This window comes from Rhipicephalus sanguineus, chromosome 4 (genome assembly GCF_013339695.2).
Source record: "Rhipicephalus sanguineus isolate Rsan-2018 chromosome 4, BIME_Rsan_1.4, whole genome shotgun sequence".
NCBI classification, from domain to species: Eukaryota; Metazoa; Arthropoda; class Arachnida; order Ixodida; family Ixodidae; genus Rhipicephalus; species Rhipicephalus sanguineus.
In genome coordinates, this window is record NC_051179.1 from 175,291,553 (window position 1) to 175,311,046 (window position 19,494).

A 19,494-nucleotide genomic window follows, 5' to 3' on the forward strand; every position below is an offset into this window, starting at 1 on the left:
CTGTATGCGAGTGTGAAAAGACAGCTACCCAATTCCTGTTAGGATGATTAGACCAGCAACACATTAGCTGATGTTTAGTGCAAATGGGCCACATTAGACCACATAGGCCTCATAGACCATAGACCACATAGGCAAGACGGGCACATTTTGCCTGCCTCGTTTCTGCCACACATCTTGGAACACAATACTTTGCGCAGCACACGTATATGTAGTATGTTACAATAAATATCAGCTAATGAGCACTCTACAGATTTTCAAATGAGGAATAATGTAAAACCTTCAATATACGTGTATCAGGAAATATCACTTTCTGTGTACTAACACACCTATGAGAGGAAGCATTGGCTGTGTTGGCCGTGTATGTAGTGTAAACGGCCTTAGCATCCTTTTATTTCTTTTTTGCACTTTCTAGACAGCCTCATTCATGTTGTTCTGAAATTGTGTTTTGCTAAAAATGACTGCATGCACATCCCTCAGTTCGCAAAGAAAATCGAGGCAATGCAGGTTTTTTTTTTCTAGGTCTTAACTTTATAGAAACCTTAACGTACAGTAAAACCTCATTCACATGTAGCAGCTTTAAACATACTAACGAATAATACATAGTTGCGACAAATCCCCGATCGAGTCTCGTAGACCCTAATGTATTAGTGCTTAAGTTGTAGTGGCTCCTTCTATGCCCACCGGTTAGTGTGCGCCGTGATAACTCCTTGTCGCATAAAGTTTAACTGTGCCCCTCAACTCGCCGACGGCACAGTGTGCCACAAAAGGTGTTTTCAGTACGTGCAGAGACTGCTCAATCAATGCTTCTGACTTGTGCATGATTTTTGCACTGTCTTTATGGATAGCCATCAGAAAAGAACGAGGGTGCGATGGCGGACACCAACGTATGCACCAATATGACTTGTCTACCCATCACAATAAGCATCTTCAGGCATCTGTGCAGATGGCATAGTGCTATTCTACTACTGCATGGTTTAACTAGTGAAAGCGCGTCATGCCGCCTCATTGTGCGAGGTTTCCTTCAAGTGTGCATCGCTTTGTAGAAACAAAAGCAGCTCACTGTTGCCGACATGAGTGGCGTGGGTGCCGAAAAACCTCACCATACTGACAGTTATTATGCCAAATGTGCACATACAGTACGGCAAGCATTGCACTGCTGCAATCGTACTGCACGCTTTTATTAGGTGATGCCCAAAACACGCCACACCTCTGTCCTCTGCTTCCTCCTCATGTAGGAGCACTAAAACATCGCGGAGATGCGGAGTGCATGTTGCTTGTGGGAAGCTTGTCTCACTGCATTGACCCAACACCCGTGCATTTTCTGTAGTGGAGCAGTTACAAAGAACACCCCCACGGCAAACGCGTGCACGGTACAGCAAGCAGCCCGGCAACGACAGTGTGTGTTGAGTAGGTGACGTGCTGCACGCGACTAGCCTGGGACAATCCATTCCACATGGCAGCACCACTTTGCAATGAAACGACGCCGATTTTATCTCGGCTGCAGATCACGGAAGAGACACGTGCATATGTATCGTGGAAAGCCGATACTGTTCATACTGTCGCTATGTCGGTCAGTGTGTGTTCCAGACCCTGTGATAGTTCCGAAATGCCTCTTGGCATTGCCACTACAGGCTAGGAGATGGGCGCGCGAGCGTGCCGAAACCTTTCCCGCATTTTGAAAAAAAAAAGCAAGAAAATGTTTTGTACTGGGTACTTTGGCAATAATTCACGTGGCATTGCGTTTATTTCTTTGTTGGCGGTGGCAGCACACAGTTACAAGATTTGAATTTTTTAGTGGTTACTGCGTACTACAAGTTGGGGTGTAGCCATGCCGTGTTCCCGGCAGGTGAGATTTTTTTGCTGTCCAAAGTACTACGGTACCAGGAACTTCTGTTTGTGAAAAACAATGATGTGTTAAACAAGTTCTCGAGTAGGCATTTCAACATTTTCAAAAACTTGTCACAAATGTTCATACTGTGTTTCAAGTACGTATACTGGGTTGTCCATGCAGCATTGAAATTACTTGATGAAGTTTTCTATAAGTTTGGCAGTTCATGGGATGTAACTTATGCACCAGAAACAGGGCAGATTCACCTGTAGAATTCTTTATACTGCCTACAGCTGTGTTCATGCCTGTCAGTCTGTGGAACTGTGGATGCAGTAGGTTCTGTCAGGGCCAAATGTTTTGCACAGAAGTCACAGTTGAAAGTATTTGAGCGGTGTAGCGTCAGTGCGACCAGTGAATCAGATTTGCGCATTCTTTGCACTGGAATGCTGTCAGAGTACCATTTTTCAAGTTTCACCTTCTATCAATGCACGGTCTCACTCTTTATGGTAATAACTATTTCTTTTAGTCATCCTGCAATTCGTAGCACTCATCTATGACATCTGTGTAACTTAGCCATGTTTATACTTGCACACTTTGCCCGTTTTCATTTGCATTTTTATGACCATGTTTCACTGGTGTAACTGGAGTAGGAAAGGTTCTTGTGAAAGTGGAGCAGCTTTTTAGCGCCCATAACTGCCAGAGCTTTGTAGAGTAGTGTGCATGAAAGAACGTGTACGCTTACATGATGTCGTTAGGGCAGGAAATACAAATATATTTTCGATTCCTGATGCCTGCTACAACATGTTGCAACATGATTCAACAGGCCGTGTCGTTCAGTGCCCCAGCTGATGTTCGTGCTGCCGTTCTCGCAGTTGGAAGATGCCGAGTTTGCCAAGAGTGCGGCCATCAAGGCTCGCCAGGGGGCGGAGGCCGAACTGGAGGAAGTGCAGTCGCAGCTGGAGGAAGTGCTGCGCACCAAGAACGAGGTGGGCACTTCCTTCCTTCCTCTCTCTCTCTGTCGCAGCACAAGTGGAGGAGAACTCTCGAGAAAAGGCTTTGTCCATTCACCCCATTTGCAGGCAGAGACCAGGTGCTTGCAGCTGGCACGAGAGAAGGGAGCGCTGCAGGTGCAACTGGAGGAGATGGAGGAAGAGCAGGCCGAGCTCATGAAGAAGTACAAAGCTGCCGTGCAGCAGGTGAGTTTAGGAGTCTTTGCTTACAGCACAGCACTTGGTCCTTTAATTCTCAAGTTCTTAACGAAAAAGGAAAGCTCGAAATCTTCCCTTCCTTGTTCGGTAAATTTCTCAGCCATTATATATAAATACAAAAGTATGGAATTTGGTTTTCATGTTATGTCCACCTCAAATAATAATGAGAATCTACTCTGTTATCAACAGTGTTAAAGTGTGATTATCTGAACAGATGATAGTGAAACTAACTGTAGATAGAGTTCACAAGTGCAGCTCTTAAGAAAAGAAAAGAAGCAGTCACCTAGGCAAATGCTTTTCATTTTTAGAAATATGTGGCCAAGCAGCTAAATAAGATGAAGTACAGGCAGGCATTAAAGTAAAGGTTCAAAGATGAGTTTAACTAGTGCAAGCTGATTGAAGATGTTTATTTTGATGCTGCTTGTTCTCTTGCAGATGCAAAACGACCAGAAACTAATGAGTGAACAGACGCAACAGATCCTGGATTTGGAGTCTGAGAAGCACCACCTCAAGGAACAAGTATGTGATGTGTCCATCAGCATCCAATTTTTATGTTTTCAGAATAGGTTGGTTTAGTGGTACTGATAACTCTGGTGCACAGCCTTATTCACTGCGCAGTTATAACTGGCTTCGTGATTTCATTGACTCCAGTTCTGCCAGCTCTCTGTGATACTAAGCTCTCTCGAGTTTTTTTTTTTCTAAACTATTCTCAAGTCAACAAGAATCACCAGACCAATGGATGGACTCAATTGTTTGTAACGGTCAAGCAAACTAAGATTCGGGAAGTGAAGCTGTGGAAATTCACGCAATAATATGAACTTTTTTTTATAGGACTTTCGTTTGGTAAACTTGAGTTTCTCAATAAATAAAAAGAGAAATAAAAGACTGGCTGCCGTTTCTGGAAGCCAGAATACAGTAAAAGCTCGTTAATTCGGATTTCTAGGGACCGGAAAAAATGTCCGAATTAACCGAATGTCCGAATTATCGAATGGTCGAAATAAACAATAAATGCACGAGTTTTTTCAACATACCTTTACTTAACAAAGTAATCGCGGATATTTGTGTTTTCGAGCAGAAATTCGCGCGGACACAATTTTTCTGAGCCCTTCAAGGTGCTCAGCAGCTCGCATGATGTCTGCATACCGCAAAAGTTTCACCCGTCATCCACACTTTTCGGTTGGCACGGTAATCCACGGGAAGATTGTTAATGTTCTTAAAGCAGCGTGGCTTTTGAACCTTTCCGATAACGAGAAGCGGCAAGCGCTCTGTTCCAGTCACGTTGGCGGATAAAAGTACGGTTACTCGTTCCTTGCTTCTTGCCGCCGATTGAAGGATCCCCTTTCATCACTCTTCATCACTTCTTGTCGGGAGAGCCCGTTATTCAGAGCACGCAAAATTTCTACTTTGGTGGTGAAGTCCTTGGCCTCGTACTTGGGCCGCTTCGCCGGCGTTGCCATCGGCGGAGAGTGCGGTCGCACGAGAAGTCGGCACAAAAGCACCAGCAACGATCAAGCTAAAGGAGCCGTACTGAAACTTTCCTCGATAAATCGGCGATCAACGATGCAGCACACCAACGGGAACAAAGCAACAAAACCCACACGCGAAAAAAAGGCGTTCAACCAGTCTCAATCCAAGCCAAGTCGATAATTGATGTCCATGGCGATGCTGCGTTTGAGCTTCACTTCTGTTCCGAATTGTTCTTTTTTCGTTTTCGAGCCTCGCCAGCGGCCCGAAAGTCGCCGAATTATCCGATTTGCGGTCAAATCTGTCCGAAATAACGAGCGCCCAGTCTCATAGAGTGATGCGTATATTTACAGGGACCAGATGACTTGTCCGAATTAACCGATTTTCCGAATTAACAAGAGTCGAATTAATAGCATCACTTATCCCCCGGTATCCTCCATTTGTGTGCACAATCTGTGGTTTCAGGTCCACGACCTTAGCTCCAAGATGGACCACCTGGCCAGTCAGGCGGAAGATTCGCATGTAGTGCGCCGCCTCGAGGCCAAGGTGCGCGAGTTGGAGTCAAGGCTCGAGTTGGAACAGACGGCCAAGAGCAGGCTAGAGGTGAGTGTTTTCACTTTGTCACTTGAAATGCAAAATGGTCTCATTAATGTGATTTTGCTAGGCTGAGACAATTGGCCAAGAATTGACGTGAAATTATGCCACAGTACTGTATGTGGGACATTCCTAGAGTTTGTACTGTTGGTACCATAAATTTGAAACTTGCATACACGATAGGCATAAAAATGAGTGCACACCTTTTGCATGAGGGTTGTGCTCTCTGTAGTGTCATGAAGCACCGCAAGGGCACCAAAAGAGGAATGGCTTGGTATAAGTTGAAGCATGCACCCTAATCTGCTTTCTTCGTTTGAAAGAGCACGGTTGTATGAGGATTCTTGCTTAGCTGGTGTGGCAGCATTGCCCCAGCCCATGAGATAGATGGTTGCGAAATGGTGCTGATGAACTCAATGGTGGTCAAACAAGCCAGGATGATGATGAACGGTATCACTAGATGATCAGCCACAAACTTGTGCCACACAAGTTGAGGTGTTGCTGCTTCTTGACTAGTGGATGTAAGTTGAACAGATAGTGCAGCAGGTTCACTCAACACAGGTGATCACAACTTCCCGAGATTATGCAAACAAAAGGCTCGGGGGAGGCTTGAAGAGATCCTTGAACAAGGCCTGTTGCTAGAGGCAGTGCTTCAGCAGGATTTTTTTCACTCCTTAGGTTATGATATGTATACCTGACCTACTCACCTGACCTAACGCGGGCAACTTTTTCCTGGTTTGTCTTCACTTACCTGAAGGGCCATCTCTGCAGGAAAATTTTGCAGGATGACATAGAAGTCATAACTAGGGGTGTGCGAATATTCGCAATTTCGAATATTTTTCGAATAGCATTTGCTATTCGATTCGATTCGCACTGGAATTTTACTATTCGAACCATTCGAAATTCCCAAAAACAAATAGACTCAACGTCCGATCGAAAGTGACCCCTTCAGATTTTCAATATGCTTCACCTCATTACACTCTCGTATTGCGGCAAAGCTGCCTTTCAAGCTCCGCGTCCGTCGAATTTAGCCAAGAGACAGTCAACGTCCGATTGGAAGTGGTCCCTAAATTTTCAATATGCTTCACCTCGTCACACCCTGGTATTGCAGCAAAGCTGCCGGTCAAGCTCCGCTACGATCACAAATGTATTAACTCAAGAAAATGCTGGTTCCAACATGGACATGAAAGATGTGGCAGAGGTGGGGGTTCAGTTAATGCTGTTTTGGGCCTGAAATTTGGGCAGAAGTCCGAAAAATCGGACGCCGAAGCTTTTTAGCATCAAAAATTTCAGATGTTCTTATATACCAACGTCTACGAGGCAGATTTGGAACTCTGGACTTGAAGGGAGCACACCCTTGTCCGTCACATCAGTTGGGCTTCCACAGAAGTTGAAAGAGGAGGAGAGGCTGAGGAAATGGCATCTTTGCCTATCACGTGTAAAGTGTTGTCGGCAACACTTTGGTTGCACCAAATCATGTACATAAATACAATTCAGCCTCTACATTGCCTCATTCTTGATAAGACAACTATGAAACGCCACCCCGCCAGTGCTTCATCAACCTAGTGAAAAGAAACACTTTCATGTTTCTATCTCATAAGAATATGCTTAGGAATCCTCTCTAACTGCAATTTCGCTTCGAAGTATTTGAAAAACATTCTAGAAATATTCGAGAAATATTCGAAAAATATTCGGTTCAATTTGCACTCACACTTCAATATTCGAATTCGCTTCGCACCCAAAATTTTGCTATTTGCACAGCTCTAGTCATAACCTAAAGGAGTACAGACACGAAATTTAAATATTTTCGGATTTTTGCTGTAAATAAAAAACGCCAGGCCTGCGCTGAAACCGCAGCACAGTCACAGCGAAAGCTGGAAGAGCGGCGTTTCTAGAGCCCGTTTTAAGCTCTCTTGGGGCTACAATACAAGTACACTAGAAAGATACCCACTACGCCATAAATCACAATTTTTGTGAAATTGGGAAGCACCTAATAAGCCATTATTCGTCATTCTGCGGAGAAGCGAGGCACCAACTACACGTCTGTAAGGCATTATGTGCACTTTGTTGACGCGACGACTGATGACGATGAAGAATTATGCCTCAGCCCTGGGTTGGAATCTCTAAACGGCCCACCAGTTATATAATTTGCATTGGGTGACGCCCGGTTGCTATTTCCCTCTCCCGTCATGCTGTATAACATACGTTGACGTGGGAGAGAGACGGGGGGGTGAAGAACTTTACTGAGACCTCGAGGAAATGAATCATGCGCTTATGGGCTTCCTTGGCAACCAATACAAGTGCACTTGCGAGGAACCCACAACGCTATAAATCATTGTAATTTTACTGAGACCCCGAGGAAGTGGATCATGCGCTTATGTGCTTCCTTGGCAAACAATACAAGTGCGCTTGCGAGGAACCCACTACGCTATAAATCATTGTAATTTTTGAGAAGTAGGGCAGCAGGCACTGTGCCATTTTTCGTGATTCTACGGAGAGCGTTGGTACCTGCTAAACGCATGTAAGACATTATGCGCACTTTGTTGATGTTGTGCCTGATGACGATGAAGAAATATTGCAGAGCCCTTTGTAATGGGCTGGAAGCATTCAACAACCTACTCGTTGCGCAATTCGCATTGTGTGACGCCTGGTTACAGAATTCGCGTTGTGCTACGCTTGGTGCTTATTTTACTCATCTACCACGCTATATTGCATACGCTAATGTGGTTCCTTCCCGACATGAAGCCTGTATAGGACCTTTTAGCAAAGCAGTTTCAAGCACCGGCATGGCTCAGAGGTTGAATACTGGGCTCCCACGCAGAGGACCCAGGTTCGAACCTCGTTCCATCCTGGAATTTTTTTCTTATTTAGTTTTTTTCTTATTTCGAGCGATACTGGTTACGGACACCGGCGGCGGCGGCGGCGGCGGACAACTACGGCGCCAAAAACGGCCGGTGAAATGATCTCATAACAGCTTTCGCTGTAAAACACGTGTGTCGAGAACCCTAAAAACGGTGTCATAGTGCTTGGCAACACATTGAACACCTTTCTAGTACCGCCACCATAAAGAAACACTTTCAGTGTCGCTATCGAGAGAGCAGCTTTGCCGTGATGTGTCAACACAAGTCTGACGTCACAGGAAGACTCGCGAAATACTAGCACCAGCTCTGTCATTTGCTGTCAGTTGCATGTGGTTCACGTAAACAACGATGAGTGCATTGTCGTCCAGCGTCTGTGGCAGCGATTTCTGCAATTTAGGCTGCGTACAGGACGCAGACTTTGCCAACCCAGTGAATTGTGTGTAAGAACAGTCTTTGTAAAGGCGGTCTCCATTCATTTAGGTAACTAGCACTTTAGGGGCCGGGCTTGTCATCCATCCATAGATATCATGTGGCGTGATCTTGCTCGAAATCAAGTGCTCAATACAGGCCTTAAACAAGGCTAGCAATGCTCAAAGCTGGATTCAAATAAAGGAACAATGTTTTGAAATGATAGCATTACCAGAAATAACCAAGAAGCAATCACATGAATTAATTTAAAGTCACTAAAAACGCTTTGGAAACATGCGGCTGAAAACCCACACCGCACAAGAGAGGGTGCCACCGCCTCGCCAGGTGCGTGGTTGCTCCTTCCACCGGCACTTCTCCGGCTCCGGTGTTATCAACTCCTGTGAGAGATGATTCATAGACAGAGAAACAGCAGCACAACGGGAATCGCTGGGTGGCCGTGCTATGCAGTTCCTCGGCTTTCACAGCAGTGGAGCTACACAAGAACATTAGCGTGGATTGTTTGTCACTGTTCCGCCTGTATGTTTTTTTTTTTGCAACACATAAATGCAGTATCAGTTGTTTTCTATGTGATGTAATGCGCATATTCTTTTATGCTGTGCGTAGTATGTATTAGTAGTATGTAGCAGGTAATAGTTATAGTGTAGTTATGTACTATTGTAACTATTGCTGGAAGTGTTGCTATTATTGCAATAGAGAAGTACTCATAGTATGTAGCATGTCGCTACTGCTTTTTTCTTGACTAGCAGCCCCATTTTCCAACTCGTTGGCATTACTGGTGATCTTCAGCTTCTGCTGCAGTCTGTCTAAAAGATTGCAATGAATGCGACATTTCAGTGACATTTCAGATTTTGTGACATACATGTTGAACAGGGAATCTTGTCGGAGCCAGTGTTTGATGGAGTGGACTTTTCTTCATTAAGGCTGCAACCTGACGAAGACAAGTCCACTTGTTGAAGCTCCAGTGACATTCCCACTTCAATGTTTTCTCATCGCGTCAAGCCTCTCCTCTTCCCCTGAACATATGTCTTGTTAGGATACACGTTGAATGTAATTCGTGCACATTTTTTCATGCAGAGCCAGGTGCAGCGCCTGAAGGAGCAGTGCAACCGGCTGCAGGAGGAATCCGAGCAGGCGATACACAAGGAGCAGCAGAGCCTGGAGAGCTGCCGCAAGCTGCAGCGGCAGATGCGCGAGCTGCGCGAGGACTGCACAACGTTGCAGCACCGTGAGGCCGAGGCCCAGCAACGCTGCCACGAACTCGAGATGTCCCTGGAGAATGCCGAGATGGACCTGCAGGGCACCAAGCAGGACCTCAAGCTGGCCTGCCAGCGCATCCAGGACCTGCAGGCAGCACTCGAGGAAGACCTGGACTCTGGCACTGACGTGGCTGAGGACAGGTAGGCTTCCCACTAAACCGCATTAATAATGAAATGGGTCACTATGTACTACTAGTGGGTATCACAGTGCAATTCTATTTCGCCCTATAAATGTTTGTGAAAAATCTTGCCTTCGAATCCCTCGTTAAACCTTTGCCTGCCATTTCTGAGATGACTCGGGCAGTCGCCCTCGCACAGTACCCGGCATTTTAGACTGTACTCATGTTGTGTTCTAGTGCATTCCCTGCTGCTCCAGGAGTCTTCATTTATATCTCTACACAGTCATTCTTGCGTTGTTCTACTTTTTTTATGTACGCGAAAAGTCGTCTGCATTTTCTGAATATGCTCTTTGCTGTATGTGGGTGCATTTTGCTGTATATGGGCATCTTGTTGTATTTTCTTTTTATTGGTCTTGCTTTGTTTAATAATTCTGCAGTTTTAATTACCAAGTTATATAAGTGACTATTTATTTCGCTGCTGCCTGTACGGTCCCCCAGGTCCCTTCAAGCTGTTTTTGACAGCTGTTTTGCCTGCGGGACGCTCCAACTTTTTTTGTGTTGGAAAAAGAAAGCTCGAAGTTCAGAGTATGATGTGTTCCTTGAAAGTGAGAAATCAGAAATGTTCTCGAGGAGTTGATTGTAGCTCAAGTCTCTGTTTTCATTGTTTCATTTTCTGCAGCGATTCCGACAGTGACAACGATGTGGATATTGACACACTGTTGCGGAGGCATGGCCTGGGCAGCCAATCACGCCTGTCCTCTATGGGGGACATGTCTCCGCTGCCGGTGACTGGCGGCAGCAGCCGCCGCAGTTCGGCTGCCGTGTCACTCAGTAGGTACGCTTGCTCTAGGCATGCCGGAGCTGCTCAACCCTAACAGCACGGCACGCATCCATTGCTTTGTTTGCTTGCCTTGTGTTGGCAGTGGATGTCTGCAACCTGCCTGTTCTTCATCACTTGGTATGGCCTCAGTATAATGAGGATGTGCATACTGCTTGCACATGCAGTATTTTAGATATAGTACTGTAGACTCTCATTAACCTGGTTCTCTCTACTGAGAGATGAACAGGGGTGCAGAATTCAAGTATGAAATCAATCATTATTGAGGTTCTATTTAGCAGGAGGTTCTATGTAAGCAGGAATTCTATTTAAGAAATTTCCATTTACTGAGAGTCTACTGTAGTGCATACTGCCATGCAGTATGCAGTAAAACCCTCAGAATTCATGCCACGCAGGGTCACACAGTGCCTCCGAGAAACTTGCAGCAAGATTGCTCAGCAACTTTGTAATGTACCCATGGCCTCTCTTGTGTTTTGTTGGTCCAGCCAGTTCATTGCCATAAGCATATGGTGCATTGTAGAGTGGGCTGATTTGTATCGGGCCATCAGCAGATACAGCCTCTATTGTCACGTCGATATCAACATATGTTTGCCCGTCACCTGCTCTGCCCTCAGTGCTTCAGCACAGTACACGGCACGCACTACCTGCACTCAAATGTGACATGAGCTTCCCTCCTGACGAAAGAAGTTCATCCCAGGCTAGGATGAATTTTTCATCAAATGGGAAGCTCTCATTCTCAGAAATTGATATGCATTTCCTCTGTAGCTTTGTGCTACGAATAGCTAGATCACAATTTCTTCCTTTCGTGTTAAACTTGGCAGCTTAAGGAATGTACAGTGCTCATGGATTGAAGTGCGACCTCAAAGCTTTTAGTGTAACGACTGATGTGCACGACTGCTTGAAGTAACCGCATCAATGCACTACAAATCTGGCTGCCAAAGGTAATGTCTCTGATGTACCGTATTTACTCGATTCTACCGCGCCCTCGATTGTAACGCGCACCCGTTTTCCGCGACCAAAAAAAAAAAAAAAGTACAACATCGATTCTAACGCGCACCCATTTTTCGTGAGAGAAATGAACAAAAGAAGTCCGTAGGAGTCCACCTTCGCACATTCATAAGAACAAGTATTTGGCTTTTAAAGAACTAAAGTTTCAAAAAAAGAAAACACAAAGTCAAACGGCGGGCCTTGCCGCTGAAACTGTCACCACTACGGCGGCGATACGAGTCGCATAATGGATCAGTCTTCGTCGCTGTCGGACAACTCCTTGTCGCTGTCAACGCTCTTCGATTTCGGCAAACCGGCCCTGCTTTTATCCACAGAAGCTTTTTCGTGAAGCTTTGCTGTAAAACAATCTTCTGCTTCTGTTTGCGCCAGTCTCGCACGCACGTTTCAGCAACTCCGAATGACCGCGATGCGGCCCGATTTCCGTCCGTCTCTGCACATGTAATAACTTTTCTTTGAAATGCGACATCATGGTGCACTCATCGAGTATTTGGAGTGGGCACTTCCATGCCACCGATGCGAATGTAGAACGGGATGACAAACTCCTCAGCACACGTACGAACTGAAACAATGATAGAAATGGCCGAGGCGCGTAGGAGGCGGCCATTTTGAAATGCCGATGGCAATACGATAACCGAGTTTCTTTTTTTTTTTTTCGGTACTCGAACGCGCATGCGATTTTTCGACTCGTTTTGCCGAAAAAAAGGTGCGCGTTAGATTCGAGTAAATACGGTAAGTGCTTGAATCAGATTTATGCTGATATGACACAAACAGAAGATGGTGGGAGCAAAAGTATGTGCATTACTTAGCCGTAAATTGTTGTGCTTATCTCCGTGAGCATTTTACGTCTTGCAGAGGAAAATGGTTACACACAAACTAGACAAAGATGCAGAAGACACAGACAAGCGCAAGAAACATTTGCCCTTGCAAGTGTGAACCAATTCGCCCAGCAGAAAGTTTAGTTGAACAGTACATCTGCATGCTGATAGTTGGCGACAACTGAAACACATCAGCATTTTTTTCTGCCTCTTCCAGTGGGAAAAATTCCAGTGTGCATTGCTTGTGGAAATTACACAGCCCATAGGCGTTATTTTAACAGTTCGTGGAGGGAGAGACACAAGCCTTGGGAGTCGGGAAAATGTGAGGGAAAATAATTTTTCAGGACCATTAGTTTCAACATCTGGAATGCCTAATCTGTGCTGCATCGAAGAGTTTAGCTGAAAATGCAGTGTAAGTGCCAGAAAAAAAACAGTTTGTCAGCGTGAATCGCGAGACAGGAGCACAGAATCACAAAGGCAGTGGTGCCAATCCATCCTTCCCGCTGCAGGGCATGGCCATCTTGACTTTTATTCAGAAACTTAATGTTTCAACTCCTGTTCCTGCCCTCCTCACCTCCAATGGCCACACAGAAAATGTGAAAACATAAAACGGAAAGTCTGGTACGGTAACTAGTGCATGAACACTGCCAGTGGAATTCTCACCAGTGTGCTCCAAAAACATCATCGGTCCTGCTGTTTGTGATTCTGAATTTACCTGTGAATTTACGCTTATTACAGTAAAAAGCTTAAAGGTGGACACACACAGAAAGCAGCGCCTTAGCATTTTACGCTTCTTATGATGAGAGCAAGGAAGCTGTTATCACAAATTTTAGGTGAGCTAAAGGCTATTTGTAGGCTTGTGCGAATATTCGAGCAGTTCGAATATTCGAGCGAATATTACAGTATTCGAATTCGCTTTGAAATGAATTTAAGTTATTCTAAATTTCGAAGTATTCGAAATAAACGAATAGACACATATAAACCACATGTAACACCCTGTAAAGCTGGTTTCGCTTCAGTGCAGGAGTGCTAGGCCATGTAAACACCTATGCAGGGGAAATCTGCAGTGCCGCGAAGCCCCACTTCAAGGTCAAATGAACAAATTACCCTCACATCAATTCATTTTTTAAGTTTAAAAGCTTGTTATACCAGCTTATATGCTCTAATTATAGTAAATTTTAAAAAGGTCAGGTATTTTACAGGTTATCACTTGCATTCTACCGAAAGTCAAATCCTGCTGCTATGCAAAGTTGCTTCCACTTCCCTTTGAACCAAAAAGAATGACATTTGCACATGCCTTGTTTCAATTAAAAAAATTATTGTGCAGGTTAGTTGGGCCATGACAAATATGCTCATTTTTCTTTATAAAATGTGATATACTCTATTTGAATTTGATTCGAGATTATTCGACCAAATCACTATTCGCTTCGAGCCTAAAATTTACTATTCGCACAAGCCTAGTTATTTGTAGATCTATACATCGCAATAAATTGAAAAAGTCATCAACACATTGGATCGTGTGACCCTGTACGATGTGGGCACGTGACCGTGCACTGGCAAGCATGTAGTATGTGATGTGTGTGCATTTGCATGGGTGGACGTTATCTCCGCCTGTCTACATCACCCATCTCAAGCTTGTCACACTAGCTAAACTACTAGCATTTGCATGTTTTGAAACTTACATGTTTCAATTTTATGCCTACAGTAATACCTCGTTAACTCGAAGTAGTAAAAACCAGAAAAAATTTCGAGATAAGCAGATTTTCGAGATAAGCAAAGTTGGACAAATTCCATTGAGAAGTTCAGTTCTAGCTAGAAACGTTATTTCTGCTGACCAGTTTCTTAACAGGAGCGCCTAACTGGCTCTTTGTAAAGGTTTTGAAGAAAAATAATGACATACCATCGCTATTAACCAGCTGTGTTTTTCGACACTGCCTTTTTATTTAGTGCAGAGAGACCGACTAAGGCTGGTCTGCCTCTCAGTAACACTTGTACCTAGCAAAGCTTTCTCGAGTTGCTTAACACGTCGCATGTGCCGATCATCCGCGCCGCTGCACTCAAATTTATTTCGCATCAAGCGAAGCATGTTTCTTGTTTCGGCGGATGTCGTCACACCTCGAGTAGCTGCGTCGACGCTGCCGCGATCACTGTGCGTGACGCCACATTGTTTGGCTTAAAAAATGGTCAAACCAGCCGATGTCGCAGGCTAGATCAGTTTAGCCCACCGCTAAGTCCAGAGAATCGGCCTTATCTGTCGATGTGACTGGAAGGGGCTCCTCTCGCACGATGCCACACATTCAGCGCCGTTCTGACGTCCGGAAACTTCGAGCCTCGAATCCGTTTCTTTGATTAGGGCTACCTTTCTTTGCAGCATCAGTGACTTGCTTTGCTTTGGTGGCGTTATCCTCACCACATCGCATGGCCGACGAAAAAATCCGCGCGACGTGCCTTGCGTAAATAAAATGCCGAAATCGCATCTGACGGTAAACAAAACGTGTACGACCCGAGCTATTTTGCAGGGCCTGCTTATGTGCACGTCTATAGCGTCACATGACGTGACACAGGGTTGCTCGACAAAGTTGGTATGCCGCTGGGTTCCGACTTTACTTTCGGGAACAGTGTTCACTTCGTCGTAAACGCGGCAGCCTCGCGCGAACCTTGTGAAACGTATGACATTTTGCCGCTAGTATTTTGTGAAACGGTTCGGCGGCGAAGTTTTGGTTCCATTCTCAGTCGAGATTTCGAGATAACCGAAAGTGGGCACGGAAATGCTTCGAGATAAAGGGCAATAAATACATTGCACCTATGGGAAATTGTTCGGTACCGCGGAAAACTTCGACTTAGCCGATTTTTCGAGATATGCGAGTTCGAGTTAACGAGGTATTACTGTACTTAGCAGTGTGCAGTAGATTCTTTTTAAATAGAACCTTAAAGAAACAGGAAATAATATTCCATTTAACAGGAGTTCTGTTTAACGAGAAATGAACAGAATTCAAGTGTGATACCAATCATATCAGAGGTAGTTGTTCCACTCAAGGAGCATAAATTACAGAAATAAGAGGTACAATAGACTTCTTTAATGTCTTTTTTTCCCCAAGAACAAACCATGAATGGACTACACTGCCACAGGACACAAGACATTAGTACATATTACTGCAAATGATGTTTTATTTTCATCTCTATGACTACTTCGTGTATTTCTGTTTTGAGTGTATAGTGCGCTCCTGTGGAAGACCGCTTGTCTAAAGGTTGCAAGTTGTAAATTCCATGTGTACTTGCTACCTTTCCTCTGAGTCCCCCCCTCACTGTAATGCCTGTAGGCGCTGTAGCTAACATCATAAATAAATAAATTCTGTTAGAGATTTATTTAGAGTCTGGGGAGCATGGCCAACTTACTAGGCCAGACTTTTGCGTCTTTCTCAACACAACCTTGCATCCACTGTTTCCCAAACAGATCGAATGAGAGTCCCATCTCTGGACTGTCATCTGTGAGCCCCGAGCTTGAGCTGGCCGACTCTGGCAGTGGTCGGACAACCTCGTACAAGGACGACCAGCTCGTGGACGTGTGATGTTGCCGCAGGCGGACGGCCACTGGACCTAGCAGATCGTCGTAGAGTGCGACGCACATCACCATAACTGGACCACCGATGTTCCTGATCGTTTCTTCTTCTGTTCCTTTTTGTTCCTCGAGACGTACAGAGTGTTTCGATGCTAGTGCCAACCAATTCATGGCCTGTCCTTGCCACAGTTGACTTACCCCAATGTGATGTTCCCTGAGGATGCCGCATGTTTCAATTGCCCATGTTCCTTGAGGCCAGCTCAGTTGACTTGGCTGACGTGTTTCCTGTTCTGCGTTTTTTTTTTCTTGTTGTTGCTCGAGGAACTTGATGCCCTTCTTTTGCACCAGGTCTCTTAGGAGTGGGAATTCCAGATATGCATAACATATAGAGCATATGACAGACGTTAGAACTTCAGATGTGATGCTGTCTTTTTTTGTTTTTTTCCTCAACGCATAAATTATGATAACAGAGAAGTAGTGAGGTAGTTTAATGTGAAGTCCCAATGTCTCCCACTTCCTAGTTACTAGCCCAGCAACACTGTACTTGTTGCGAGAATGGAACAGTTGCTGTATTGCAGCACGGGTTGTGTCTTGCGTGCAGCAATCGGTACAAATTTTAGAGACGAGTACCGATGCAGGAGCTAGGGTCTGCACACTTCACGTGCTGCCTTGATCCGCACTACACTTTAAGTGTGCGCACATACCACTGTGCATGATGGCACTACTACTTCCAATAAGCAAAGGAGGCAAGGCCACATGCCACAGTATATCACTCGAATCGACGACACTTGACCGGAATTTTCAATGCCCCTCGCTGTTCCTCGCAAATATTTCACGCAACCGCTAGAGCGTTCAGGCCCTAAGGTTACCACTTGCTGGCATTCTTGAGCAAGCGAATGTGGCATGGGTTGAACTTGTACGTAGCGGTACGTTTTGGTGGAACACGAGGAACACCGTAAACCAAGGTGTCTGGGCGAGGCCTTACATCTAATTGGTCACCACTGAGGCAATCGCTACACCAGTTTCCAGAGTCAAGTCTGGAAAGCATATTCGCACAAGCAATCCCCTGGCAACAAATATACACCGATATATAAATGTCGCCAGGTTCTTTTGTATGCACCAGAATGCGGGAGCCTTGTTTGTGGCTGCCTTTTGCTATGCGTGCAAAGAGCGATGACATTGCAGTTTTTTTCTCGTGTTGGCCTTGCCTGGATGATGTTCGTGGCTTTAATCGAACAAACCAGCAAGTGCCTTGCTTTTTTAGACAAAGTTTTTGTGGATATTGCTAGCTTTTGGCCAAGGCATGATGCCTCTTTTTTTGCTAGCTTCATATACAAAGTGATGTTGAGAAAAGCGCGTACCTTCGAGTTGAATTTTGTACACTTTATTCTCACCCCCCTCGGCTGCATTGTTCATTCTGACCAGTGTAAAAAAATATGCTTGCAACAGTTGCATTTTTATGTGTGAGCTTTGCCAGTGAAATGAACTGCTCAAAGCTCGGTGAACTTCCTTTTACTGAAGCTATTGGATAATTACGATGTTTGTTTATAGATGAGAGATAGGTTTATATCTATGTAAAGATATATGTTTATTCCTGCTACCTGCCAAGGTTATTTAATTGTAGTGTTGGTTCCTTTAAAATTATGAGTAAGTGTGAAATATAGTAGCTCTATGCAGAAACTGTCATCACTGAGATTTGCAGGCTTTTCTTTGCCTTTTCCATGCTGAAACGTGACATAGTTTATGATCTGTTATATCGGAACGAATGAGCTTGTATATTTTCTCGGGAATATTAATTTAAGTCATCCTGCTAGTGTCAATTCTTTTTTTTACGGTTTTTGCATTAGAGATGGCTTATTTCAGGCACCAGAACTGACTTAATTATAGTGCCATTGGTTAATAAGTTTTGTGTTGTTTCTAAATACGGATAATTTTGGTGTCAACTAGCTTGATGTCATTTTTGCTCTTTCTACTTAGCTTTGTGACTTTTCTGCGAAAATCTTATCCCTTTACCAGTTAATTCTTTTTTTTTACAGTGACAAATGAGCAGAGGCGTGATTGCAATTTGGAGTCGCCTCTGTTGAACTAGCCAGTTTACTCACTAGTGAGCTTTGATCACTGACCGCGTTGTATACACCCATTTTTTGGCCCCCACATTTTCAGATACGTACAAGGACATGCTTTAGCTGTAAATGTATGTATAATTCTGTAATTATGCTGAAATGGGCGTGAAATGTTTGGTCGAAAGCCGATGACAGACGTGTTTGTATGTCCCCTCTGTGTGAGTGCTTGTGGAATAAAGAGAAATTACGAATATTTGTGGTGCCTTCCTTGTTATTCAGTCTAGTCAGTATAGTGACCAACTTTTGCCCTACATGTGGCGTGCAATCTTTAACCCTGTAATGCCCAAGAGGCGTTCTGCCTTCAGAAAAATTCTGAAAAAACACTCAGCATTTTTACTCTTCTTGTAGAGTTCATTTTAAGAAAAAAAAGGGTGAAATTTTATTTCGATTATAACTTAATTACTCTTAATTAAAATTAATTAATTAATTCATTAAATGAATAACTCAGTGTAACTTCATTATAACATGTTAAATATGCAATAATGGCTTTTCCATGAAGCTTTGACGGGCTTATTACCTCTTTTGAGGCATTATTTTTAATGTATCATATATGATACACTGGGTTTTACAGGGTTAAGACAACGTTTACAGCGTTGGACAAAATGTGCCGAAGGAGCACGAGACCGGACCAACATTCAACAGTTTTAAAACTAGCAGGCAGGCCTTGGAGAAGCACATGCATTCCGCCCCTGTCCTGCCACAAACACCGCAGAAAAAAAAAAAAAGACAACTTCCCAGCATGGCCCATTCCTCTTTAATAAAAAATACTTACGTGGCTACACCACTGCAGGGTGCATAGCAGCTGCAAGAACTTGTCACTTTCTTGCACATTATTTTAAAACATCATTGGCGTACCAACTAGAGCACAAGTCAGCAGCGGTGAGCAACTCCTCAAGCTGTCACGTGTATACATGTAGAGACACTGTTTCTACATGCGCAAATACACATTCTCTATAAAAATGCTATACGACATACATTGCCACCGCCAAGGTTTTACTGAAAATGCTAATTAATAACAACTTGCTTAACATCATGTCCACTGCAGGATGAAGACCTCTCCTAGTGAGCTCATTCCATTTTAGATCGATAAAATTTTTAAAGGGGTCGTTAACCAAGCTTGTTGAAGAAGCACAGCAGACACTGCTGTGAACAGCTCTGCCAAATGCAGTTAAAACTCGATTTAACGAAGTGATGACAGTGCTCAAATCATTTTGTTAAATTGGGAAATTCATAAAATCGAGAAAGATATTTTTCGGTCATTCAAAATCTGTAATTGTAACTTAGCGGCAACCGAAGGCATCGGCGGCATTTTATTTGCCACTAACGCACGCCTGCGCGTCTGAAAAGTCCGCTAGGGCAGTCCAGACCTGGAGCCTCCATGCCTCCATTGCCCGC

The 19,494-nt window shown here is 44.3% G+C and overlaps 1 protein-coding gene across 2 annotated transcripts in view; it reads left to right on the plus strand.

The window, feature by feature from the left end:
* The window catches only part of LOC119390908 (unconventional myosin-XVIIIa), a 257,327-nt gene extending 239,035 nt beyond the window's left edge, over positions 1-18,292 (plus strand). Inside the window, exons 27-33 of one of the 2 annotated variants that reach the window (XM_037658613.2) lie at positions 2,701-2,814; positions 2,908-3,024; positions 3,472-3,555; positions 4,966-5,103; positions 9,456-9,778; positions 10,436-10,591; positions 15,872-18,292. In XM_037658613.2, the coding sequence (XP_037514541.1) occupies positions 2,701-2,814; positions 2,908-3,024; positions 3,472-3,555; positions 4,966-5,103; positions 9,456-9,778; positions 10,436-10,591; positions 15,872-15,986 (1,047 nt within the window). In that variant the 3' untranslated portion in view covers positions 15,987-18,292. The remainder of the gene's footprint in view (positions 1-2,700; positions 2,815-2,907; positions 3,025-3,471; positions 3,556-4,965; positions 5,104-9,455; positions 9,779-10,435; positions 10,592-15,871) is intronic. The other variant, XM_037658614.2, reaches the window with a different exon arrangement.
* The last annotated feature ends 1,202 nt before the right edge of the window (positions 18,293-19,494 follow it).